A 27,016-nucleotide genomic window follows, 5' to 3' on the forward strand; every position below is an offset into this window, starting at 1 on the left:
CATTCACTGGGCACAAGGTTGGCAGCTAGCACCGACCTTCAGTAAGGATGGAGGTGCTGGGTGATCCACTGGGCAACCGCTAGACCGACGTGGATAAGAGTGGAAAAGTTGAAAGTGCAGGTGGATAGAACCTTGGGCAGGAAAATTGCTGTGAACATTTTTTGCAAATACCTGAAGCTAACCCTGCAGGTTGTCTGCCTCAGATCTGTGTGCCGGACCTGGTGATCTATCTTGCCTGCGCCAATTTACGGCTGAGGGAGAGGTTGGAGAAGCGAGCAGAACAAGGCAGGCCTGACAACAACCCCAAGGCCATCCACCGGCGGCTCGCCACCTTCAAGCAAAACGCTGTCCCATTGGTCCAGTACTACCAAGAGAAACGTCTAATCGTAACGGTGAGTCGGGGCAAAAGTGCTGGATCTCGGCAGCAGGAAGACGATCACTCAGCCCATCTAACCTATGCTTGCTCTTTGATAGATTGAAGCAGTTGGTGCCTCTCCCTGCTCTTTCCCTACAGCCCTCCAATTACTTCCATCTTTATTCCCTTACAACATAGAAAGAGGCCATTCAGCCCATTGAATCTATGCCAGTTTGCAGCAGAATAGTCCCATTCCCTTCCATTTTCCCCATGGTCAGCAGATTATTTCCTAAGTGCCTATCCACTTCCCTCATGAAATTCTGATTAACCGTGTTTTCAGCACCTCTACGGACACTGAGTTCTGGATCCTAACTACACCCTGTATAAGGCACTGTATAAGTTACTCCTCACCCTCCCATGTATCATTTACCCACCACTTTGACTCTGTGTGACCTACTGTTAATGGGAACTCTCTCCCTTATCTGCGGTTGAGGTTGAGCCATGAGGTTGTACGCTCTGTCACATTTCCTCTCAACCTTCCTTGGTCCTGGGAGAAGAAGCTCTGTTCTCCATATTCCCACATTTCTTTGCGATGTAGAAAGAGGCCATTCAACCCCTCGAGTCCATGCCAGCTCACAGGGAAATCCCATCCCCCTACTAATTCTGCCTGTAACCTATTCTCCCATTCTCCACACACTGGGGGCAACTTTCGGCAGCCAACTAACCTACAAACCTGCATGTCTGCGGGATACGGGAGGAAACCCGAAACCCGCGCGGTCACAGGGAGAACGTGCAAACTCCACACAGAGAGCACCAGAGCTGGGTATTGAACCAGGATCACTGAAGCTGTGAGGCAACAGCTCTACCAGCTGTGCCTCTGTGCTGCTGCTGAACATGCAGCTGAAATCCCTCAGCACTGATGGGAAGTCTGGAATATACCAAACTGTAGTTTATCCCCTATGTGAGAAGTATTCTAACCCCTTGTTCTCACACCCATTATAACCACCCATCTAAAGCTAACGTCGACGCACTTCAGTCATGCTCTCTCACAGTTAAGTCCATAGCCTTGGAATCCTCTGCACAAAAGCCAGACGTCTTCCTCCAGCACTTCCGACCCCAGGCCATCCCCGAGGGTACTTCAGAAATGTTGCAGCGTAGGAAGGACGTTAAGTGGTGAGAGCAGCGGCCAAAGCTTACAAAGGTCATCTCCGCCTCCCACAGCCCATCAATTATTACAGCACTCAGCAGGGCAGCACAGCTCCTGAAAAATTCATCCCAGCCTCGCGCCCACGTCACTATCTCGCTTTGTCGCCGTCGCAGACCTTAGCCCCCCTCGTGAGCGAGTGTTTCTCTCCAGGGACCCTTTGTGACCTTCAGTCTGTTGTGGGGGCAACGCTCTTGTGTACCATTGAGGCTGAGATAGAGGTCTAATCCAGAAGGGGATTTGCAGTTATGGAGGAAGGTCGATGAAGAACATTGGATCCCCTTGAATAACAGAACAGGCGCTGTGGACTATTCCCGTTCCTACTTCTTATGGTCAAGCGGACACCCTCTCTTTCCCAGGAAGGGTCTGTCAACCCTGACTGAGATGAAAGGTTATTCACCTTCCAGGGTGTTAACAGGCTCCTTAACACATCCCAAGGCTCCGACTCATATAATAAGGCTCGCATGGGATTGATGGGCCAAGTGGCCTCCTTCTGTGGAATAATAATGATTCTCTGATGTGTTCACAGATCAGGAGTTTGGCATCTCAGGGACCACAGCTATAAATGCTCTTAAAACACAGTTGGACAGATACATGGCTGGGGAAGGCTTGGAAGGATGTGGGTCAGATGTGGGCAAATGGGACCAGCTTGAATGGGCATCTTGGTTGGCATGGACCAGTTGGGTCAAAGGGCCTGTTTCTATGCTGTATGACTCTATGACTCAATTGCCCTCAACGATCTTGGACCAATTCTGGGGTAATTTAGGAATGAAGGAGAAATTTATGGGGAAGTTATGACCCCGACATTGGCTATACAGCTGATCCAGTCCACATTCCCCCCTCTCACCAGCAGTACATCAGCAACTTGTCCCAACACCCTCTAACACTGCCTGGAATCTCCTTTCAAGCCCATGGAAGGCTGAGATGGTCCCAACCTCGATCACTGATCCCCACGGTACCAACCGTGGCCTCACGAATCTCTCTGTGGAGGTTTGCCTGCACTTCCTGCACATTATCCCTCATCCGTCACTATCTCCGCTCACCATCTGCCCATAGAACAGGAGCAGGCCATTCGGCCCCTTCCCATTTGGCAAAGTGAGCTTGGGTGCGCCGAATTCTTGCCGGAAACACGGGTGCCTCCATCGTATGGAAACTCACACTCAACACACTGCTGACACTCAAACGACACTCAACTCCGTCACACTCCACTCAGGCTCCACCCGCCCCATCGTTCTGCTCACAGCTCACACTCGCGACCTGCTTGCCCCAATGAGCTGCATTCACTCACTGTACCTTTGACTCCATTGCCAGCACATGGGGTCTCAGCAGCTGAAGACACAGCCAGCAATGGTGAAGCAATCAAGAGGCCAGCATTTGAGGACCATTGGAGATATCAGGGAGTTGTAGGCCTGGGGAAGGTGACAGAGTTAGGGAGGGAGGGATTTGAAAACAAGGATGAAAATTTTAAAATTCAAGGTGTTGCTTAATTGGGGGCAAACGTAGGTGAGCGAGGACGGGGTAGCTGAGTGGACGGGATGGTGAGTTTGGACATGGGCACCACAGCTTCGGGTGACCTTAGTTATGGGCTATAGAATGGAGGAGGTCAATAGATCGATGGCAGGAATAACAGCTGGAAGCACAAACATTTGAACCAACTTTAAATGAATAAATTTGAGAGCTATCACCATGGTGACAGAAGCTTCTTTGACAAGTAAGCAACCATGGCAACGTGCAGACAGAACCCCTGTTCTGCAGTGGTGTAGAGAGCTACAATCTGTTATCTAACACAAGCTGTAGCCATCCTGGGAGTACTTGATGGGACATTGTAGAAGGATCTGTAGTCCGTATCTAACCCATCCTACCCTGGGAGTGTTTGACAGGACAGCTTAGAAGGAGCTTAACTCAGCATCCAAACCATGCTCTAACTGCCCTGGAACTGTTAGATGGGATGGTGTAGAGGAATTGGTATTTTGCATCTAACCCATGCTGTCCCTGCCCTGTGAGTGACTGGTGGGTAGAGTTTTACTCTGGATCTAACCCGTGGTTCCAGACCTGGGAGAGCTTGATGACTGACCCCACAAGAAAAAATTTACATATTGCAGAGCACCTGTTATTAACCCAGTCCTGATGACTGTTCAGTCCGATCCTGAGATACTACAACCTTGGACATTTTCTTCCTGGTGTACCTCAGGAGATGAGAACGTGGAGAGAATGAAATTCCCAGCAGTTTAAGTATGTCACTGCTATTGGATGGGGCCGAAAGTGGATAGAAACTCAAGCATTCTTGTACAGTATTTCTTGTGGGAGCGAATTAGATAAATCCCACTGACTGGGACTGGTTCAGTTAAACTGCACCGTGGAACCGTATCAGTGAAACCCCACTGACTGGGACGATGTTGGTGAAACCTGGGACAGGAAGCTGTTGTTGGTGTTAATGACTCACAGCCAGAGACAGCTTTTACACTCTCCACCTTCAGCTCACTTACTGTTGAAAGAAGTGAATCTGATGAGCTGTGTGATTGAGGCAATTACCCTGTGGGTGTAGTCTGATGTTGTTAAAATAGAACGACCAGCAGAGCTGGCGGGGAGGCTTCGGGTGTGTGGGTGGGGTTCAGGTGTCAAGTGTCTCGCTCTCAAGCAGCCTGTGGAGTGAAATTCACCCCACCCCATTCCCCCACCCAGACCCGGGCACTAGTAGGAGAAGCCAGCTCCACCACTGTTCCGATCTGCTCCAGTTTGAAAAATTCTTCACATTGGGCCATTCCCGGAGTCCAGGGGAATGCCTGGATCAGGCCAAGTGGATTACTCCTAATCACCTGCTGGCCCTGCTCCACAGTTTCCCAGTTGCCCTCCACAGCATTGAGGAAGGGGTCAGACAGCCCAGTGCCTTGCGCAGGGAGGTCATGGAGTCATAGAATCAAGCAGTCCGTGCTGACCATCGAGCACCCATTGATACTAAAGCCATTTACCAACATTTGGCCCCTACCCTTCTTTGTCCTGGCTCATCTAGTGCTCATCTAGATACTTGTTACCCGTGGTGGGGGTCCCAGCCTCCACTGCCTCCTCAGGCAGTGAGTTCCAGATTCCAACCACCTTCTGGGTGAAAAAGTTCTTCCTTGGATCCCCTCTAAGTGTCCTGCCCCTTCCCTAAACCTATGCCCTCTGTTTGCATACACCTCTGCAATGGTCTGTGAAATGAGCATCAGTGAGTGTGCGTTGTAGGCACAGAGTGCACATCGCAGAAGTCAGCTGGCATTCTTGCTGGACCCAAGAGTCCTGCCATCTTCTTCATTCCCCATTCGTCACCCTAAATGTTCATGGCTCCATCATGGTTACAGTGTGTACCGTCTACAAAGTGCACCACAGCTCCTTGCAAACCTCCCAAACCCACCAACTCCACCACCAAGAAGTTCATGCAGGGGAACCCCACCAACTGCAGGCTCCAAGTCATGCACCATCCAACCTTGGAAATCCCTTGGTTGTTGCTGGGAGAAAGCTTGGATCTCCCTCACTAGCAGAACTGTGGGTGCATCTTCCCCACACCAACTGCAGTGGTTCAAGAGGATAGAAGTTCGCCACTTCGTTTTGACAGGTAAAATAAGGATGGACAATAAATAGAAGTTTTACCAGCAATGCCCAATCCCATGAACAAATGGGGAAAAAACCCTTTGCAACTGTACACTCCTTCCTTCGTCTAGAGAAAAGAATCTCAGGCAGCTCAGCTTCAGGTCTGGGATTTCTCAGAATCCATTTTATTACATGGAGCTGCGATCTGTATTCAGTGCTCCAAGTGCAATCGAGTCCAGGTTCTAGACAAGCTTAACATCACTGCTCTGCTTCCCAGTCCGGTTCCTCCTGAAAATGTCAGCTTGGAATAGGTGTGATTTAAATCCACGACACGTTGGTTTGAGAATAAAAATTTAAAAACTGCAGATGATGGAATCCTGAAACAAAAACAGAAAATGCTGGGAAGACTCAGTGTGTCAGGCAGTATCTGTGGAGAGAGAGACAGAGCTACTGTTCCAGTCTGAGGAGTTATAAAGATGTACTACACAGAAGCAGTTCCTTCAGCCCACTGGGTCCACACCCACCGTTAACCACCCTTTTACACTAATCCTACATTAATCCCATTTTTTATTCTCCCCACATTCCCATCAACTCCCCCCAGGTTCTACCCCTCACCTGCACACCAGGGGCAATTTACAGTGGCCAAATAACCTACACGTCTTTGGGAAGTGGGAGGAAACTGGAGGAAACCTAGTCACGGGGAACGTGCAAACTGCACACAGACAGCATCGGAGGTCAGGATTGAACCGGGTCTCTGACGCTGTGAGGCAGTGGTCACCTGACTGTGTCTCCCTTGTCTGAACTGGGAAACAAAAGTTCGGTTTCTCTTCCCACAGATGCTGCCTGACCTGCTGAGTGTTTCCAGCATTTTCTGTTTCTATTTGACATTTGTGAGAGGCCAGATCCCAAATGATCATAGGTAGAAATAAAAATAAACAGGAAAAGAACTCTCAATGACTCAGTCACTATCAGAAGAGTGAGTAGGCAGCTTAATATCCCTGAAGTCAGGATCTGGATGAAAAGAACACACACCTGCAACATCAAGTTTGCCACTTCTCTCACTGAAGAACCTGACTGAACTGCTGGTGGTTCTTGAGCTGTCCACCTTCATTAGAGTACCAAAGGACACTCGTGAATTTTTCTCTATTCCTCCCACTTTGGTGTTAAGTGGAGCTCCTCAGATTATTCCACAACATTGTGGGTTCAAATCTTACTTCAGAACATGGAGCACAAAAGTTTGGGCCAACTCTCGGATGCGGTACAGAGGAAGTGCTGCACTGTTGGAGGTATTGCCTTTCCTGCTCTGTCTGGTGGGCGTATGATTTTGAAAAAGGAATCCCAGTCTATGTTCGTTCATGACTGTGCAGCAGGTAGTGTGGCTGCCTCACAGCTCCAGAGACCCAGGTCCAATCCTGACCAACAGCACTGACTGTGTGGAGTTTACACACTCTCCCTGTGACCACATGGGTTTTCCCTGGGTGCTCTGGTTTCCTCCTACATCCCAAAGATGTGCAGGTTGCTAGATTAATTGAGTATTATGGTTTGTCTCTGGTGTGTAGGTGGGTGGGTAGAATCCAGGGGGAGTCGATGGGAAAGTGGGTTAAGGTAGGATTAGACTAAAAGCGGTGCTTGATGTTTGGCAGAGTCCTGTTTCCATACTGTATGTCTCTGACTCTACAGCTTCTATGAATTCCAATACACCTAAAGTATTGGTATTGGTTTATTATTGTCATTTGTACCGAGGTACAGTGAAAAACTTGTCTTGCATACTGTTCGTACTGGTAAATTCATTACACAGTGCAGTTACATTGAGTTAGTACAGAGTGCATTGATGTTGTACAGGTAAAGACAATAACAGTACAGAGTAAAGTGTCACAGCTACAGAGAAAGTGCAGTGCAATAAGGTGCAAGGTCACAACAAGGTAGATCGTGAGGTCAGAGTCCATCTCATCGTATAAGGGAACCATTCAATAGTCTTATCACAGTGGGGTAGAAGCTGTCCTTAAGCCTGGTGGTACGTGCCCTCAGCCTCCTGTATCTTCTACCCGATGGAAGAGGAGAGAAGAGAGAATGTCCCGGGTGGGTGGGGTCTTTGATTACGCCGGCTGCTTCACCAAGACAGCGAGAGGTAAAGACAGAGTCCAAGGAGGGGAGGCTGGTGTCCGTGACGCGCTGGGCTGTGTCCACAACTCTAATTGTGTCTGTGCGTCCTGTAAGGGACTCCTGAGTCAGCCACTTTCCCTCGGGAGCTGCTGGGACTACATCACTGAGCCTGGGGAGCATTTGATCAGCTCAACATGTTGCTATCGCCTCCCCACAGCCAACTCCCTGGTCTATGGGCAGTGCTGCTGATGGAAGAGACTGAGGGCCCAGAGCGTTTCAATGCAATGTAACTTCTTTCTCTCCCACAGTTTGACGGAGACAGGGAGGAGGACGAGGTGTTTGCAGATATCAGGGCGACCGTGGATGGGAAGATCACCCCGGGCAAACATCCAGCACCAGGTGAGGAAAACTCCGAGATCTCTGACCACTGGGCTAGAGGGACAGTCAGTGGACGGGGGAGAGTCCAGACAGAGCAGTGATTGGACAGAGTAGTGTTCAGACAATGACCAGACGGGCCAATGTCTAGACGGAGCAATGACCAGACAGGGCAGTGACCAGACCAGACAGAGCAATCCAGGTGGGACAGTGACCAGATGATGTAATGCCCAGATGGGCCAAAGACCGGATAGATCAGTGTCCCGTCAGGGAGCTCTCTCTAAGAGATGGCATGGACTCCTTGGGCCAAATTTTTTTAAGTCCAAAATAAACTTTATTCATCATAAAAAACAAACTATATACAACAATAAAACAATGCAAACCTTTACATTTGTGTACAGATCAACATTAGTGTTACCTTTTTATGTAAAAAACACAGCACTGATGCCACTCGTGTGGCTTCCTGGGGTGCTACCCCAATCTGATATTTACAATATTTAAGGGCCAAATGGCCCCCATTAGTGCTCCCACTCTCTATGATCCCCTGTACTGAGCTGGAGAAGGATTTGGGGACAGGACATTTTTGCCCACCCTCAGACACTGGGGTGACTGCCTCTGTTGGAGGCTGTTTCTCCTCCAACAGCCTCAGCATTCCTGGGATACAGTGGCTGCTCCAGTTGCACCAGAGCCTGGAGCACCCCCACAGTGTTGCCGTCATGTGCCCAGGACAGATACCTCCAGGGATTTCTCACTCATGCCGTGACATTTCATTCCAACTGGGTGCTATTTTTAGCTCTCCATCTAACGCTTTTGTGTTAAATTCTTGGCTGTGTGGATTCTGCTGTCGAGCTACAGATTGAAAGGAAGCTCAACTTCACACGTGGAATTAATACAAGCCTTTGGACCTGTAACAGTAGAATGGTCTCACCAGGATCCTGGAGACTGTGTGGTGTATAACACATCCGGGAGACTCAGACAGGAGACAGTTTCAAAGTAATGAACCTGTGGGAATATTTACTGGACTATTGCAGCAGTTGGTGGGATGATTTGCTTCACCCTTCCATTTCTCTTCTCACAGGTCCCAGTGTATCTGCTCTCCCTCCGACAGCTGAAGCCAGCATAGAAACTGAGGACAAGGTAACACCATTAGATACGTCTGTCTCTTTGCCCACCCACCCTCCCCACCTCCTCCCATTTTTACTGAGCATAAAGGATGCTCCACAGGTCCACTATTAACCCCAGAAGCCACTTCTTGTATAAAGGTCATGGGCTATTCACCTCTGAAAGGCATCACAGACTTATTTTATTCCCTCTGTGTATGGTATTGGTTTATTCTCACATGTACTGAGATACAGTGAAAAACTTTGTGTGCCATCCAGATAGATCATGCCATATGTAAGTACACTGAGGTAGTGAAAAGAAAACAGGATACAGAATGTAGTGTTGCAGGTACAGAGAAAGTGCAGTGCAGGTAAACAAATAAAGTGCAAGGGCCAAGATGAGGTAGATTGAGAGGTCAAGAGTTCATCTTCAGTATATGAGAGGTCCATTCAAGAGTCTGATAACAGCTGGGTAGAAGCTGTCCTCGAGTCTGGTGGTTTCAAACTTTCAGGCTTTTGTACCTTCTGCCCAACGGAAGAGTGGAGAAGAGAGAATGTCTGGGGTAGGAGGGGTCCTTGATTATGTCGGCTGCTTTCCCGAGGCAGCGGGCAGTGTAGCTGGAGGCAGGTTTACGTGATGGACTGGGCAAAGCAGTTAACAAAACAACTTGAGTGAGGCATCCGGATATTGCAGAGGGCTCAGTAGCCAATGATCTGAAGCTGTGCTCACTCAACAACAACTGCCATTGAGATGACACCATTAATGTAGCAAGAGAGTCCGAGACCCTTTACAGGAGCATTCTCAAACCGAACAGGACACTGCACCACGAAGGAGCAGATTGGAGCAGGTGACCTGGTGCTTGGTCAAAGAGGCTGCTAAAGAGCATTTAACAGGAGGCTTTGAGGTTTAGGGAATTCCAGAGGTAAGGGACTGAACGCACGGCTGCCAGTGGTGGAGTGGATAAATTCAGGGATGAACCAGAGACCAGAATTGAGTGTGGAGATCTCGGAATGGTGTAGGGCTGGAGAAGGTTGCAGGGATTGGGAGGAGGAGGGAATGTGGAGGGTTTAACTTTGAGGCATTGCTTAACCAGTGACCAGTGCAGGTGGAGCACAGGGTGAATGTGAACAGGGTGTGAATAAGTTAGAATGACCTCAAGTTTACAGAGAATACAGTGTGGAAGGCAGCTCAGAGTGTGGAAGGCAGCTCAGAGTGTGTCACCTCGAGGCCACAGAAGCACAAGGGTTTCAGCAGCAGATATGTTGGAGGGGTGGAGTTGGGTGGGAATGGAGGGGGAGATTGTGGGCTCAGTGTTGGTGTGGATCCGATGCTCAGATATGACACTGAGGTTGTGACCATCCTGGTTCAGCCTGGTGAGTGTTCAACGTCGAAAGTCAGAGTTGAGTTTGTTGTCATGTGCACAAGTACATGTGTGCACAGGTGCAATGAGAAACTTACGTACAGCAGCATCACAGGCACATCGCATCAGATACCCAACATCTACAAGACAAACATAAATTAAACACATATTATCCAAAATTATACAAGAAAGAACACAATTAGAACAAAAAATACAAAGTCGTTGAAGTGCAAAGTGGTCATAACATTGCTATACTGAGGTAGTTAGGGTTGTGCAGGTTGGGTCAAGAACCGAATGGTTGAAGGGAAGTAGCTGTTCCTGAACCTGGTGGTGTGGGACTTCAGGCTTCTGTACCTCCTGCCCGATGGGAGCTGCGAGAAGAGGGCATGGCCTGGCTGGTGGGGATCTTTGGCTGACTCTTCCACTACGGCAGACCCTGATGTATGTAAGAACCTCAGGGGTTTGTGCATTTTCCCTCCCCCAGCCCAGAGCAACAGGATTGCACTGGTAGGTGGGTGATGGGTGAGGGGGCAGTGAGATCAAGAACCAAGGCACATTTCCCCTTATCCCAGCATGAAACTGTCCTGAGAGACTCTTTCCAGGACAGGACCCCATTGAGACACACTCTGCTCATTTCCCAGCAGGTGAGTCTGACTGCTAACACTGGTTGTCATTGGTTTCCATGGAAACTATCAGCCCAAATGCTCTTCAATGCAGGACCTGTTGGAAGAGATTCCAAACATCCAAGTCCTTGGTTTCAGCTCCCCTTTCACTCAACACACTCATTCACTGAGGACATCTGGGCAGGGTCCCCAACTCTCCACATCTGGCCTGGAGACCCCAAGCACAACTGCAGGCAACGTCTGGAGAGAAGTCATCTAGCGTTAAAACGTACTTTGCACATTCTCATTTACTGTGGGCACTTTTTCTTTATGTGTGGTCAAAAATCAACCAGTGAGTGGGAAAAGCTGTCTGTTTAACCAGGTGCGACGGCTGGCGGGAAGAGGTCATGTACCAAATCCTCCAGGAAGGCAGCCAACCAGAGTTGGCAACCCAAGCAACTTGTCAGTGTTTCCATGGAAACTGTAAATCAGATCCAACTCAAACATTTAGATGGATTTCACAGCGAGGGACCAAGTGGTGGGAAAGTGAGGAAGGAGAAAGAAGCGGGGATGACAAAGAAATAAGGGGGGGGGGGAACAGAAGAGAGAGAAGGGAGGAGAAAGAGGGAGAAGGGAACGAGAGGGAAAAGTGAGTAAAAGAAAGAGGGGAAGAGATAAAGAGAAGAAGGGAGAGATAAAGAGAGGGGGAGGTGAGGGGAGAAACAGGGAACGTGTGGGAAATAGAGATGGAGGGAAGGGAAGAAAGAGAAAAAGGAGTGAATGAGAGAGGGAGAAAGGGTGTGTGTGGGTGTGTGAGTTTGTGTGTGTGTGTGTGGGGGGGGTGAATGTGTGTGAGTTTGCATGTGAGTGTGTGTGCCAGAGAGTTTGTGTGTGAGTTTGTGTGTGAGTGTGTGGGGGGGGGGGGGGGTGAATGTGTGTGAGTTTGCATGTGAGTGTGTGTGCCAGAGAGTTTGTGTGTGAGTTTGTGTGTGAGTGTGTGTGTGTGGGTGTGGGTGGGTGGGTGTGTGGGTGTATGTGGGGGTGTGCGCGTGTGCGTGGGTGTGGGTATATGTAGATGGGTGAGTGTATGTGGATGGGTGTGTGGGTGTGTGCGTGAGTGGGTGTGTGTGTGTGTGGATGGGTGTGTGTGGATGGGTGTGTGTGTGGGTGTGTGTGTGGGTGGGTGTGTGTGTGTGGGTGTGTGTGGGTGCGTGTGTGTGTGTGGGTGTGTGTGGGTGTGTGTGGGTGGATGTGTGGGTGGGTGCGTGTGTGTGGGTGTGTGTGGGTGCGTGTGTGTGGGTGTGTGTGTGCGTGGATGGGTGTGTGTGTGGGTGCGTGTGGGTGTGGGTGTGTGTGGGTTTGTGTGTGTGGATGGGTGTGTGTGTGGGTGTGTGTGTGGATGGATGTGTGTGTGGGTGCGTGCGTGTGTGGGTGTGTGGGTGCGTGTGTGTGTGGGTGTGTGGGTGTGGGTGCGTGTGTGTGGGTGTGTGTGTGTGTGGGTGTGTGGGTGGGTGTGTGTGTGGGTGTCTGAGGTGGATAAGAGACTAGAGATGAGAGTGACAGAGGAGGAGGGAGAGGGGATGGACAGAGAGAGTGTTACAGGGTGAGAAGCAGGGGTCTGGTTGTAATGTCTGCCTGGCACTGAACTAATTGCTTCAGGCAATGTTCCACAATATAAGGGCCGGGTGAATCAGTTCAGAGCTCAGTCCCGCTCCCACAGGAGCTGCAGTGTGTGAGAGCAACTCTATGCCTGTTAAAGGGACAGTATCCCTCATGCACCAATAAACCTGTACATTTTGGGGATGTGTTTGCAGTGTAGAGTTGAGTTCCTGTCCCTAAAACTCTGACGCTCTCTCTGGCTCCACTCCCTCCCCACCGCAGAACAATTCTGGCTTTGAGCTGGAATCACAAATTGTCTTGCAGCAGTGTATGGAGGAGAGGAGATGATTATATTTAGAAGCAGTTTCGTTGCATGATGCACACAGGATAGCTGCTCTCATACATCAGGACCTGCGTCTGATCATTGCTGGAGAATGGAGCTAGGGTTCACAGGGAGGTCATCACAGTTGTGTTCCCAACATCAAAGCTTGTTGTGGAAGATGCAGGAATTAACTTTCTAGACAGTGGTCAACAGTGTGCTAGCAGGGTGATTAAGTTGTTGGACTAGTGACCAGCTCTATACATCCAGAGACATGAGATGAAGTTCTCGATTCTCTCTCAAGAGGAAACACCCTTTTCACGTGTAAAGTGAGAGGGGAAAGATTTAAAAGGGACCTGAGGGGCAACTTCTTCACGCAGAGGGTGGTGGGTATATGGAACGAGCTGCCAGAGGAAGTGGTTGAGGCAGGTACAATAATAACATTTAAAAGACGCTTGGACAGGTACATGGATAGGAAAGGCTTAGAGGGATATGGGCCAAACGAGGGCAAATGGAACTGGTTTAGGTGGGCTCCTTTGTCAGCATGGACGAGTTGGGCTGAAGGGCCTGTTTCTGTGCTGTATGACTCTATGATTCTACATCAACATAGAACATTACAGCACAGTACAGGCCCTTCGGCCCACAGTGTTGTGCCGACATTTTATCCTGCTCTGAGATCTATCTAACCCTTCCCTCCCACATAGCCCCCCATTTCTCTATCATTCATGTGTCTATCTAAGAGTCCCTAATGTATCTGCCCCCACAACCTCTGCAGGCAGCGCGTTCCACGCACCCACCACTCTCTGTGTCAAAAACTTACCCCTGACATCCCCCTTATACCTTCCTCCAATCACCTTAAAATTATGTCCCCTTGTGTTAGCCATTGTCGCCCTGGGAAAAAGTCTATGACTGTCCACTCGATCTATGCCTCTTATCATCTTGTACACCTCTATCAAGTCAATGTGTGTACATCTCTTGGGATCTTATACATTTCATTCAAGTCATCTTTCAATCTTCAAAACTCCAGTGGATACAAACCCAGCCTCTCCAACCTTCCCTCATAAGACAACCCACCTGTTCCATGTATCACTCCAGTAAATCTTCTCTGAACTGCTTCCAATGAATTAATACCCTTCCTTCAATAAGGAAGCCAGTTCTGTACACAGTACTCTCACCCATCTCCTATGGTAGGATGGGCCAAATGGCCTCTCTCTCTGGTGCATCATTCTCCAGTTCGTATTGGCCTCTTTATTATGATTTGTGGGTCTTCAGGGGCTCTTGGATAGTTCTTGGACAGTTATGTATTGATGAGTAACAAACAGTCTGCTGGAGGAACACAGTGGGTCGAGCAGCATCTGTGGGAGGGAAGGAATTGTTGACCCACTGAGTTCTTCCAGCAGATTGTTTGTTGCTCCAGATTCCAGCATCTGCAGTCTCTTGGGTCCCCGGTGTGTTGATGCGTGTTCCTGCTCTCTGTGTGTTTTACAGCCTCTGGAAGGTGGACCAGGTGAAGAACTCCTGTCAGGTCAGTTTTCAGCACATCCTCAGGACACACACAACACAGGTGACTCTACACATCAGCCCTGCTGGGGTACCCACTGAAACACTGTCGGCGTGGTGTGATGTGTGAGCTGTCCTCCATTTCCAACCAAGCTCTGCCCAAAGACAAGAAAAGACTCATCCTGGATCAGGTCCAGTTACAAGATTATGAGAGGCATAGACGGGGTAGATAGTCAAAATCATTTTCCCCCAGTATCAAAAACAAGAGAGCATAGGTTTAAGGTGAGAGATAGGAGAATTTAAAGTGGATCAGAGGGCGAAGTTTCTTGCACAGACAGTGGTTGATATCTGCAACGCTCCGTCAGGGGAGGTGGTGGAGTCAGATACAATTACTAGGCATTTAGGCAGACACTTAAATAAACAGAGCATAGAGGGAAATGGTCCTAATGTGGGAAAATGGGATTCGTGTTGATGGGCAAAAAGGTCGGCATGGACATGGTGGGCTGAAGGGCCTGTTTCTGTGCTGTACACCTTATGACTCTAATATGAATTCATCCATGCCAACCAAGATGTCTATTCAAGCCAGTCCCATTTGCTGTGTTTGACCCATATCCCTCTAAACCTCTTCTATCCATAGAGCAATCCAACTGATGGGAAAGAGGTTCACATTTCCACTGACTCCAAGCGTCAAACATGAAATCAGTCCCTGTCTTGTTTCTCATGAGTAAAATGTTCATAAAAGTAACAAGTTTCATCTACCCAGTCCCTTGCTGATTAATCCTGGCCAGAAGGGGAAGCCCGGCCGTGTGGATAACAGGAGAGTTATTTCAAAACTGCATGTCGTGTTCCACAGATCAATGTAAATAGTCACCATGAATGAACCCAGTCGCAGGTGCAGAATGTCAACAGGCAACACCAGAAGAGTTGTAATGATCTCACTAGATTCACTCCACTCCTAATCCACTCTGAATTACAGCATTATATCCAGGATTCACACCACTCCAGACTCACATAACTCTAGATTCACTCCACCCAAAGCTCTCAGAATACTCTGGATCTGCTCCTCTCTGGAGTCACACCATTCCCCAGTTCAATGTGTTCTGAATACACTCACTAAACCAGAGGTAATATTTCCTGACACCTATCATCATGTTTAGTCTTGAACCTGACTCGGTAAGGTAAAGTGAGCCAAAACTCACAACAGCACAACCCAGATAACTCTTTTGAAATGTTTATTGAATCTGAGTAACAATACTACTGATATACTGTAAAATACTCTAAATAATATAAGATAAAATATTACAAGAAGCATAGACTTAAAGGATCATATGATAATAAATGAAAAGAACTATAAGGAAGTGCCATGCATTGGTACAGTTATGGTTTTCTTTAACAATTTTAACTAACTGTAACTTCAGTCCTGTGTAATTAACTCTAACCCTGATTTCGGACATATCTGGCTCCAGGATTGGCCCCTGTCCTGATGCGGGGTTTCGACCCTAATTGTCAACAATTCCTTCCCTCCACAGATGCTGCCTGACCCACTGATGTCCTCCAGCAGATTTTTTATTGTTCCAGATTCCAGCATCTGCAGTCTCCTGTGTCTCCATCGGCCCCTGTCTGTAGAAGTTGATTGGACCTGTCTGTGGGTTCTTTGCAGAACAACCCAGATTTGCTCCCAAACTCCCCTTTCTCATAATACTAAAGAATCACACCCAGAACGATTGATAGATTGACACCACTCCCTTTGTGACAGTCCCTTCCATCCCTTGTATATTCCTTATAAAAATTTCAGAGAAGCACCGCCCTCTGAGTGGGTAGTGAGTCTCTGAATTCTCTGCCCCGGAGGGTGGCAGAGACCAGATCATTAGATATATTTAAGGGGGCCATAGATAAATATTTGGAAGATTGAGGAATTGAGGGTTATTGGGGAACTGGCACAGAAGAGACGTTGAAGCCAGCATCGATCAGACATGATCATATGAGATGGTGGGGTAGGTCTGAGGGGCCGAGTGGCCTACCCCTGCACCTTTCTTGTGTTTTTTGAGGAGTTGTTGTGGTGGGGAAGAGCTCTGAGCTTATCAGCAGCTGGAGTTGTTCCTGCTCTACAGACATTCCATGGAGAGTCAGACCACAAGATCTTTTTGGAGGAAACAGATTATACTATATTCCCTTGGCTTAATCTTGGCTCTCCTGTTCTTGCTGAGATAGAAACTGGTGCGCCTTGTGCCGTTCCTCAATCATTAGTAGATATAGTGAACAGATCACAGTGACCAACTGAACAAAGACCTACACATGTGACACACGCAGAAACCACAGAATTATCTCAACTGTAGTTCCCCAAATGCACAGTTGCTGCTACCATGGGGTGACTCTGATACTTTGTCTCTCCCCAAGTCACTTTGCCTTTGTTGTAGTTCCCACAATACACATATTGAGTGACATTTAGTTCCTTTAGTAGTTTCATTATTTTCATCCAGACATCAGATTCATGCAAGTCAAAATCGTCCAAATATGCTGGTGTATTCTTCTGAGTTTAGATAAGATAATTAGTCCAATATATTGGTATTGGTATTGGTATTAGTTTATTATTGTCACTTGTACTGAGGTACAGTGAAAAACTTGTCTTGCATACCGATTGTACAGGTCAATTCATTACACAGTGCAGTTACATTGAGTTAGTACTGAGTGCATTGAGGTAGTACAGGTCAAAACAATAACAGTACAGAGTAAAGTGTCACAGCTACAGAGAAAGTGCAGTGCAATAAGGTGCCAGATCAGAACAAGGTAGATTGTAAGGTCAGACTCCAGCTCATCGTATAAAGGAACCATTCAACAGTCTTATCAAAGTGGGGTAGAAGCTGTCCTTAAGCCTGGTGGTATGTGCCCTCAGGCTCCTGTATCTTCCACCTGATGGAAGAGGAGAGAAGAGAGAATGACCCGGGTGGGTGGGGTCTTTGATTATGCTGGCTGCTTTGACAAGGCAGTGAGAGGTAAAGACAGAGCCCAAGGAGGGGAGGCTGGTTTCTGTGACGCGCTGGGCTGTGTCCACAACTCTGCAGTTTCTCGCGGTCCTGGGCAGAGCAGTTGCCATACCAAGCCATGATGCATCCAGATAGGATGCTTTCTATGGTGCATTGATAAAAGTTGGTGAGTGTCAAAGGGAACATACCAAATTTCTCTAGCCTCCTGAGGAAGTAGAGGCGCTGGTGAGCTTTCTTGGCCGTGGCATCTACGTGATTTGACCAGGACAGGCTGTTGGTGATGTTCACTCCCAGGAACTTGAAGCTTTCAACAATCTACCAATATATCAATATTCCTTGGTGCAAGGGCTGTAGGATTCTATGCCCTATTGATGTTGTCTAACTAGGCACAATGAATGATGTCGGGTATATATCTGGGCACGCCCAGTTATTACCATATGAAAAGATTCAGTAGTTCTGGATACACATTAACACCCCATCACCTATATAAACTGAATTAATAATCCCTTGTTTCTCTGATATAGGGTTCATGGTGCAACCCATTCTAAACAGGGGATATCCAAGATGAATTGATACTGTCTCTAGTATCATATCATTAGGATGATTACCCCACACATGATAGACTGTGTGAGGTTTAATTAAGCTTCTTAATTTACACAAACTCACATCAGGTGAAATTTCATAATCCGTTCATTTTTTAAAATGATTGTCACTAACCCATTCAAATACATATTCTGCTTTCAATCTTTCTGAATCGTGGGAGATTTATTCTATTAAGAACTGGTATTTTGATATTCTCCTTTTTGAGTTGATTCATCTGTCTAGCAAATCTAAAAGAGGATTAGGAAGCTTTGCTAAAGCACAAGTCTTTATCAGAACAAAATTTTAGGAAGAAAACATTTTTGTTAAGGCAAATAACATTTGGAATTGTCAAGTGCTCTCAAACTACTTTCAAAGATGCTAATTTATTGCGCCCAATTTTTAGCATGTGGGAATCTTACAGCCAGAACTAGAAATTTTCACATCATTTACAATATAAACTAGAATTACTCATGACCCTCGTGGAATTCAGATCTTATTCCATCCAATACTGATTCCATCAACATCTAACTGAATCACAGTAACAAGGAGAAAGAGAAAACAAAAGGAAACAAGAGATTTCTTGAGAAAGGAAACAAAAGAGCTGCTGCTTAATTCAGGAAGAAAAACAGAATAAAGAATTATGTTCTCTTTAGGAATATTTGCAAATGAATGTTACCTCATACCGAAGGACACATGACAAAGGTAAAAATGGGTGGAGCCACATACAGCTCGTGGAGATCCTTGGGGAGACGCTGCCTCTTAATATACAAGATCCTGCAATTTATCTTCTCATTTATTCACACAGATTCTTTCCCTTAATCCCATCCTATTCCCTGGCTAATTTTCTCCCAGCACAGATGGAGCAACCACCTAGCAGCTTTCACACAGGCACACATTCATATTCTCTTGCTCAAATATCTATCATTGCCAACCTTCATGCAACATTTTAAAACTCACAAAGAATTCACCCATTTTACATCAGGTCAGAATCTCAAATGTTATTTGCCTCAACAAAAATGTTTCCTTCCTAAGATTTTGTTCTGGCTGTAATGGCTGAACTCCACTAAATGCAGGACTGCAGCTCTGACCCCTCACAGGCGCCATTGCTGGGGAATTGTCCGACTTGTCTTGCCAAAGCATAACGATCCTCCTCGACACATGAGTTTCTGTGTCTAGGTATCCCAGATCAAATCCCAACGTGGCTGTTTTAATTACAGGCTTCGTGTGAGCTATAAGAACTCTTCCTGCTTCTTGATTCGAAGACTTCTCCTTACATTTCCTTATACACAACCCACAATCAGTTGGCAAATGTTTCTGGATGTTCCTTCTTCCCCTGTGTAATTTGTGTCACCATCTCAGCTCTCCCTGACAGCTTTTCTAACCCCAAGTTACCTCAGGCTGGGATCCTTCATATCCTGGGGTAAACCTACCAGAACTGCCCCATTCAAACCAAACACACTGCATTTACTCATCAAAACCTTGCACTGGAGCTATTGTTTCCAACTGCAGATGGCGACCTTTCACACCTTGTCATAATACAGATTCTTTCCCTTAGCTCCAAACTGTTCCCTGGTACATTGTTAATTTGGACACAACACAGAATCAATGGGACCGTCCTCCAGCACGGACATAACAAACACTTAGCAGCCTTCACACGGGCTTAAGGGTTCCCAGATCTCTTGCACTTTCCCTTAACTGTGAAGGATTCTATGTTTCATCATAAATTGACACCACAGGGTGCTCACCATCTTCTGACCGGGCCTCTCTATGCTTTACCAATCCTTGCTCTGCACCCTTCCTTCCCTTCCACCACGAAACCAGAGCATTTCCTTTCCCTCTAGCCCCTGTCTTAGCATGGGCCACACCTCCCTGTCTCTGCTGAGTTTCTTCCTCATAATTGGAATGATCAGCTCCTCTCTCAGCTCCCTTTTGTAGTTCTAACTGCACACAAATGACGGCTTTTAAATCATGTCTCTCCTGAAGCACTCGATTATTCTCTTCCTGTTCTCTATCAACCTCCTCCCACATTGACTGCAATAATGTTGTCATTCAGCAGCTAGTGCTTCCAAATAACTGTGAGTGTCTCCATTCTTTTGTTTAATCTCTGACAATTCTTTCACGAGCCTTCCTTTTGTTGCATTGTCCTCCTGTAATTCATTCCTTGGTCTTCTTTCTCTGCTTCTTTCTTACTTTAATTTCTTTCATGCATCTCTTCATTGTGCTACCTTTCTCCTGTCTAATCACTGATAATTCGTATGTCTGTGTTTGCATTGTTGGATCCTTCTCCTGTCTATTCTCTGACACTTTTTTCATGAGTCTTTCTTCTGCTGCACTTGTCTAGTCTTCAATAATTTATTCACCGCTCTTGCAATTGCCACATTCTTTTCCTGAGCTTTACCTCCTGTTCCTGAAGGTTTTCTTCCAGCAGCCACAGTTCCTTTTCATTTAATAATTCATCTTTTTCCTTTATAATTTCAAGCCTCCTGCAACATTTTATGCTCCCCACATGCTCTTACACGTTGTGTTTTTTGCCTGAATGCAAATAACCCACTCTGTTTCTACCTACTTTTGAGTTTCCACCCATTTCCCAGCCTCTTTGATGGGGTCACACACACTGACAGTGACACATGCCCATTCCTGTTTCAAAGTTAATTTCCACCCCAAGGACTTTTCCACTGCGACCTTCCATCTTCCTCTATCAGAACCCCTGTTCGATGCCATTCTGATGTAAGTCTCCCTGATACCTGTTATCTGTGTTTGGTTTCTTACTGGGTAAAGCTAACTGAGACTCACAGATCAATACAATCCAGAACTCGTTTTAAAAGTTTAATGAAGCTAATTGACACTACTACTAATGTAAAATTCTACAAACAACAAAACAAGATATTACAAGAAGCTACAAAAGGCATGTTCTGTGGGATTATTTGATAAGAAATGTTACAGCCACTGCCATGCACTGCTCTGGCTTTTGTGCTCGTTGTAAACAATCTTACATGACTTTTAACCCTTAACTAACTGCAACTTTATTCCCATGCAATCAACTCTAACTCTGCTTCAGGATACAACTCACCACAGTAGTGGCCACATCTGTACAAGATGATCAGTTTCTTTTACTGAACTACCCAGATTAAACCCGAGCCTGGCTCTTTATAGCACAAAAGAACCATATTCATACAAACTCCTCCGTTTATGACTATCTTATCTGTTCCCAATTTATTCCCTGTAAATCCATGTATCCTAACCCACCTAGTCCCGTGTCATTGGTTTTCACTGAGGTGGGAGATAAAAGTTTATTGACACCTGGAGAGGTTGTTCTTCCTTGACAGACATTCAGTAGATAGACTGCAAAACCTTCATGGAGAAAACAGATCATATAAGTTGTGCCCCTGGGTTGTTTATGAAAGAAAAGGACTTTTCCTTGAAAACTATTTTAAACAAAAATCCATGGTCTTTCACAACGTGGTAGGTGGAATTTCGTTCAATGAAGGTATTGCCAACAAAACTCAGGATCTGAAGTGGGAATTTGGACCATTGAAGTTAAGTCTTTATCTGAAAATCAAAAACAGAACTGCAGAAGCTTTAAATCTGAAACAAAAACAGAAAATACTGGAAACACTGCGCAGGTCAGGCTGTATATGTGGACAGAGAAACAGGGTTAACGTTTTAGATCCAAGACCCTACATCGGAACTGAAACATTAACTCTGTTTCTCATTCCACAGATGCTGCCTGACCTGCTGAGTGTTTCCAGCAGTATATACCTGCTGTCTCTGGTTCGTCATTAGGGAATGGTGGATATTGTATTTTACGATTAAACTTTTTGCAGTAATAATTCCACAAAGCTGACTCTGAGTGATAACTGCACATCATGGAATGTCCTTTGGTAGGGAGATGTCAGACTAAACACTTCTCTGAGTTAGTGTGTACAAGGGCTAGCTCAGCAGAGATAGTTCCAGAAAGCCTCCAAGGATGTTGTCATAGTAATCTGAGGCTTGTTATTTTCTTACCAAATAACCCTACAGATCATATACCTAAATGACGAAGCCTGACCAAGAATACAAGAAAATAGGAGCAGGAATAGACCAATCAGCCCCTCAAGCCTATCGTTTCTTTATTCATTCAAGGGATGTGGGCTTCACAGGCTGAGCCAGCATTTAATTGCCATCCCTAGTTGCCCCTGAGAAGGTGGTGGTGGGCTGCCTTCTTGAACCGCTGCAGTCCCTGAGGTGTGGGTACACCTGCAGTGCCATTAGGGAGGGAGTTCCAGGATTTTGACCCAGCGACGGTGAAGGAACGGCGATACATTTCCAAGGTAGGATGGGGTGAGGCTCGGAGGTAACTTCCGGGGGTTGGTGTTCCCCATGTTTTTGCTGCCCTTGTCCTTCCAGCTGGTAGAGGCGGTGGGTTTGGAAGGTGCTGTCTACGGAGTCCTGGTGAGTTGCTGCAGTGCGTCCTGTAGGTGGTACAAACTGCTGCTACTGTGCGACGGTGGGGGAGTGAGTGAGTGGGTGTGGATGGTGTGCCTATCAAGCAGGCTGCTACGTCATGTATGGTGTCGAGCTTCTTGAGTGTTGTTGAAGCTGCCCTCACCCAGGCAAGTGGAGAGTGTTCCCTCACACTCCTGACTTGGGCCTTGTAGACGGTGGACAGGCTTTGGGGAGTTTGGAGGTGAGTTACTTGCCGCAGGATTCCTAGCCTCTGACCTGTTCTTGTAGCCACATTATGTATGTGGCTCCTCCAGTTCAGTTTCTGGTCAATGGTAATCCCCAGGATATAGGTAGTGGGGGATTCAGTGATGGTAATGCCATTGAATGTCAGGGGGTGATAGCTGGATTTTCTCTGTTGGTTATAGTCATTGTCTGGCACACGTGTGGCGCGAATGTTAGTTGTCATCTATCAGCCCAGACCTGGATATTGTCTTGGTCTTGCTGCATTTGGTTGTGGACTGCTTCAGTATTTGAGGAGTTGCAAATGGTGCTGAACATTGTGTAATCGTCAGCAAACATCCCTACTTCTGATCTTACAACTGAAGGAAGATCATTGATGAAGCAGTGAGACAATTGGGCCTGGGACACTACTCTTAGGAACAACTGCAGAGGTGTCCTGTGGCTGAGGTGATTGACCTCCAACCACTACAACCATCTCCTCAATTCCCCGATCATTCAAAAATTTATCTACGCCACCTTTAAATATTTCTAATGATCCAGTCTCCACAGCCCCGCAGGGCAAAGAACTCCAGAGATTCACCACTTTCTACCATAAGAAATTTCTACACAACTCAGTTTTAAATTACAGGCCTCTACTCTTGAAATTATGATCCTTTGTTTGAGATACCACAAGTAAATTTGATGCGATCCAGTCAACGGGCACTCACTTGGTTGGGGATCTGAATCTTTTAAGTCTGTCAGGTAAAACTGAACCATATTCAGGTAAGATATTAAGATATTTATTTATTAGTCAGATGTACATTGAAATGCACAGTGAAATGTGTCTTTTTGCGTTACTGAGAAGGTGCTGGGGGCAGCCCGCAAGTGTCGCCACACTTCCGGTGCCAACATAGCATGCCCACAGCTCCTAACCTGTACTGTGGGAGGAAATCGGAGCACCCAGACGAAATCCATGCAGACACGGGGAGAATGTACAAACTCCTTACAAACAGTGGCAGGAATTGAACCTGGGTTGCTGGCGCTGTAATAGCGTTATGCTAACTGCTACACTACCACGCCACCATCCCTACACTACTATGCCACCAGCCGAGGCTAAAGTGCATAAAGCACGGGAGTGCGGCTGAGGTGTGGGAAAGGGAAGACCCTGGAATGGGGCTCTGTGGGGTCATTAGCACGGGCATTTGAGATGAAACGTAGAAGGCTAATCAACCCGAACAATAACTCTAAGAACCAGTGGGCTGGTGGGAGAAACAGCGTAAAAACATAGGAGAAAAATCAGGTAATACTAACATGACAGCACCTGATATACTAGGACAAGATGAAAGCTATATTAGAGGAATTTAACACAGAGGTGGCAGAAACCACCCCCACCCCTCATAAGCAAACCACCCAGAGTCCCGTCAGTAACAGAGGCAGGAGCGCCAGTGGCAAGCCTGTCCTGGCTGAACTCAAAGGGACAATGGGCCATGTGATGGGAAGGGGCAGGCTCTCCTGAGAATCTGCCTGCTTTAAAATCGAAGCATGGGCTAATGCCTTGTGCTAATTCTATTACCCTAAGCCCCATACAGTCCAAATCAACTCACATCACTTCAGTTCACACACCCTATTCACTCCGCTCCTGATTCACTCCCTTCTGAATTCACCCTGAACTAGATTAACTCTGCTCTCGACTCACGCCAGACCTGCACTCTGGATTTACCCCAGATACACTCTACTCCAGATTTACTCCACTCCAGATTCACTCAATCCAGATTTACTCTGATCTGGGTTTACTCCACTCCTGTAAATATCACTCTGAATTTACTCCAGCTGCTTTCACATTACTCCTGAAAACCCCACTCTCGACTTCTTCCACTCCCGATTCACTCCACTCCCGACTTACATGATTCTCTGATGTCCTCCTTTCTTTAGGAAGTGTGATCCCACTGGGACTGCACTGGGTGCAGCGGGTGGGATACTGCATCATTGCAAAGGTGGAGGTGATGTTAAGTTGCTCCCCTTTCCAGAGGCAATGAGAGGCAGCACCGAGGGAGAGCTCCACAGTCAGAGGTGCCGGCTATCTGATAAAACATTAAACTGAGCTCCGGTAATGTAGCAAACGTTCAATTTGTGCACAGTAAGAACCCTTCAGAGATAGGTGTATAAAATGTCACAGCACTATTTTGATAAAGATTTGGGGAGTTCTTCTCGATGTCAAGAAGTTATATCCTAAGCTAACACTAAGCTATAGAACTCTGGTCAGACCACACGTGGAGTATTGTGTTCAGTTCTGGTTGCCTCATTATAGAAAGGATGTGGAAGCTTTAGAGAGGGTGCAGAGGAGATTTACCAGGATGCTGCCTGGATTGGAGAACATGTCTTATGAGGATAGGTTGAGTGAGCTGGGGCTTTTCTCTTCAGAGAGAAGGAGGATGAGAGGGGACTTGATAGAGGTGTACAAGATGATAAGAGGCACAGATCAAGTGGACGGTCAGAGACTTTTTCCCAGGGCGACAATGGCTAACACGAGGGGACATCATTTTAAGGTGATTGGAGGAAGGTATAAAGGGGATGTCAGGGGTAAGTTTTTTTACACAGAGAGTGGTGGGTGCGTGGAACGCACTGCCGGCAGAGGTTGTGGGGGCAGATACATTAGGGACATTTAAGAGCCTTTTAGATGGACACATGAATGATAGAAAAATAGGGGACTATGTGGGAGGGAAGGGTTAGATAGATCTTACAGCAGGATAAAATGTCGGCACAACATTGTGGGCCAAAGGGCCTGTACTGTGCTGTGGTGTTCTATATTCTATGTTCTACTGGTCGTTTCCTCATTGCTGCTGATGGGATCTTGCTGTGCACTAACTGACACCTGTGTTCCCAACATTACGACAGCGGGCCAATTCTCCAAATGTAATTCATGGTCTATAAATGCTTCGAGACACCTTGGGGTCATCAGAGGCAAAACATTTGCTCTTTTATTAAATCTTGGCCTTCAGCAATGACAAAAGACCTGCCAGTGGTGAGGCCTTCTCAGTGTAGCTCCAGCATCCCAGTTCAGAACAATAAAGATCTGGACCCAGTGTGTGTCCAAGGATCTGAGAGATGACGTCAAAGGCAGAAAAAAGGCTTTGCAGGAACCGATGAAAGGGAACAGCGGGTGTCCTTCTGAAATCAAATAGTCTACCCTTTATGTCTCTGTACTCCTGACTGTGTCTTGTATGAACCCTAATGTTAGCTCAGTGTGAGCTGAAGGCACCACACAATATGTGAGACTGGATGCAGGAGGTGTCTGTCGTTCCTGAGGCAGGCAGTAACCCAAAGGCTATAGCAGGAGCTGGAAGTACAAAGCTGCATTCTGCATGTGTTTCAATTATTAAGAAGCAGAAAGGCCAAAGAGCAAGAGATTTAAACTCTTCTGGAAACAGAGTCCTCTCTGTATACAGTTCAACTGTTTTCTTTGGATGTACTTTAAAACAACTGTAAAAGAGAAATATGCCCCAGAATGGTGTGAATGAAGTAAACCCGTTGATTTGGTTGAACACACGAGATGCTGGAGGAACGCAGCGAGTCAGGCAGCATCTATGGAGGGAACTGGACAGTCAACGTTGCAGTTCTGTCCAGATGAAGCGCCTCGACCCGAAACATTGACTCCATTCCCCCCCCACAGATGCTGCCTGACCCGCCGAGTTCCTCCCACAGTTTGTTGTTTGCTCCAGATTCCAGCATCTGCGGTCTCTTGTGTCTCCTGTTGATTTGGTTGGTGGGAGCTGTCAGTCAAATTTTTCATCAGCTGAAAGATGGTTATTAACCTTCACCTGGTCAAAATCCCAAGTCACTTTCCAGAACCCAATTGTGGAACATTCTCTCTCTGAAAACCACAGCCAGCTCCCTTGGCCACACCAATCCCACTAACTATTCTAATCCTTATCCACATCCATACATGTCCTGTCCTTCAGTTCCACATAAGATAAGATTTCTTTATTAGTCACATGTACATCGAAACACACACTGAAATGCATATTTTGTGTAGTGTTCTGGGGGCAGTCCGCAAGTGTCGCCACGCTTCCAGCGCCAACATAACATGCCCACAACTTCCTAACCCGTACGTCTTTGGAACGTGGGGGGAGCCCAGAGCACCCGGGGGAAACCCACGCAGACACGGGGAGGACGTACAAACTCCTTACAGACAGCGGCTGGATTTGAACCCGGGTCACTGGTGCTGTAATAGTGTTATGCTAACCGCTACACTACCGTGACGCACCATAACTAACACTGCTGGTCCCACCAGCAGCAATGAGGAAATGTTCAGTAGTGCTAGTTATAAGGGACCAAAGACAGTTGTAAGATTTGGGAAATTCGTTAGGAAGAGAGAGAGAACCAGGGTCATCCGGACTCACCACCACTCTCTTATCCCTTCACCTGTCCATATTGTCCTTGTGGGTGGCATCTTTCTTGGCCTCCCAAACCCAGGGTCAAGACACAGTGAGGCCTCTGTAGCATTAGGTCCATGTTGGGTCATGCTTAGGCCCCGGCCCCCAGAACACCCTGATGACCTTTGACAGGAGGTGTGGTTGGGACAGAACCACAGGTCCTGTCAGTCTTTGTGAAGCTTTGCAGGAGCTTTTAAATATTGAAACTATAAAAACTGTGGTAAATAATTTCTAAAATATCCAACTTTTACAAAAAATAAAACTCTAACAAGTAATTAAAACATTAAA

The 27,016-nt window shown here is 46.8% G+C and overlaps 1 protein-coding gene across 1 annotated transcript in view; it reads left to right on the top strand.

The window, feature by feature from the left end:
- Positions 1-27,016, top strand: part of LOC127585038 (adenylate kinase isoenzyme 5-like) — a 65,926-nt gene that overhangs the window by 18,989 nt on the left and 19,921 nt on the right. The window contains exons 6-9 of the mRNA XM_052042168.1: positions 204-392; positions 7,538-7,628; positions 8,683-8,741; positions 14,074-14,110. Coding sequence (XP_051898128.1) covers positions 204-392; positions 7,538-7,628; positions 8,683-8,741; positions 14,074-14,110 — 376 coding nt within the window. The remainder of the gene's footprint in view (positions 1-203; positions 393-7,537; positions 7,629-8,682; positions 8,742-14,073; positions 14,111-27,016) is intronic.

Source organism: Pristis pectinata, chromosome 31 (assembly GCF_009764475.1).
Source record: "Pristis pectinata isolate sPriPec2 chromosome 31, sPriPec2.1.pri, whole genome shotgun sequence".
NCBI lineage: Eukaryota > Metazoa > Chordata > Chondrichthyes > Rhinopristiformes > Pristidae > Pristis > Pristis pectinata.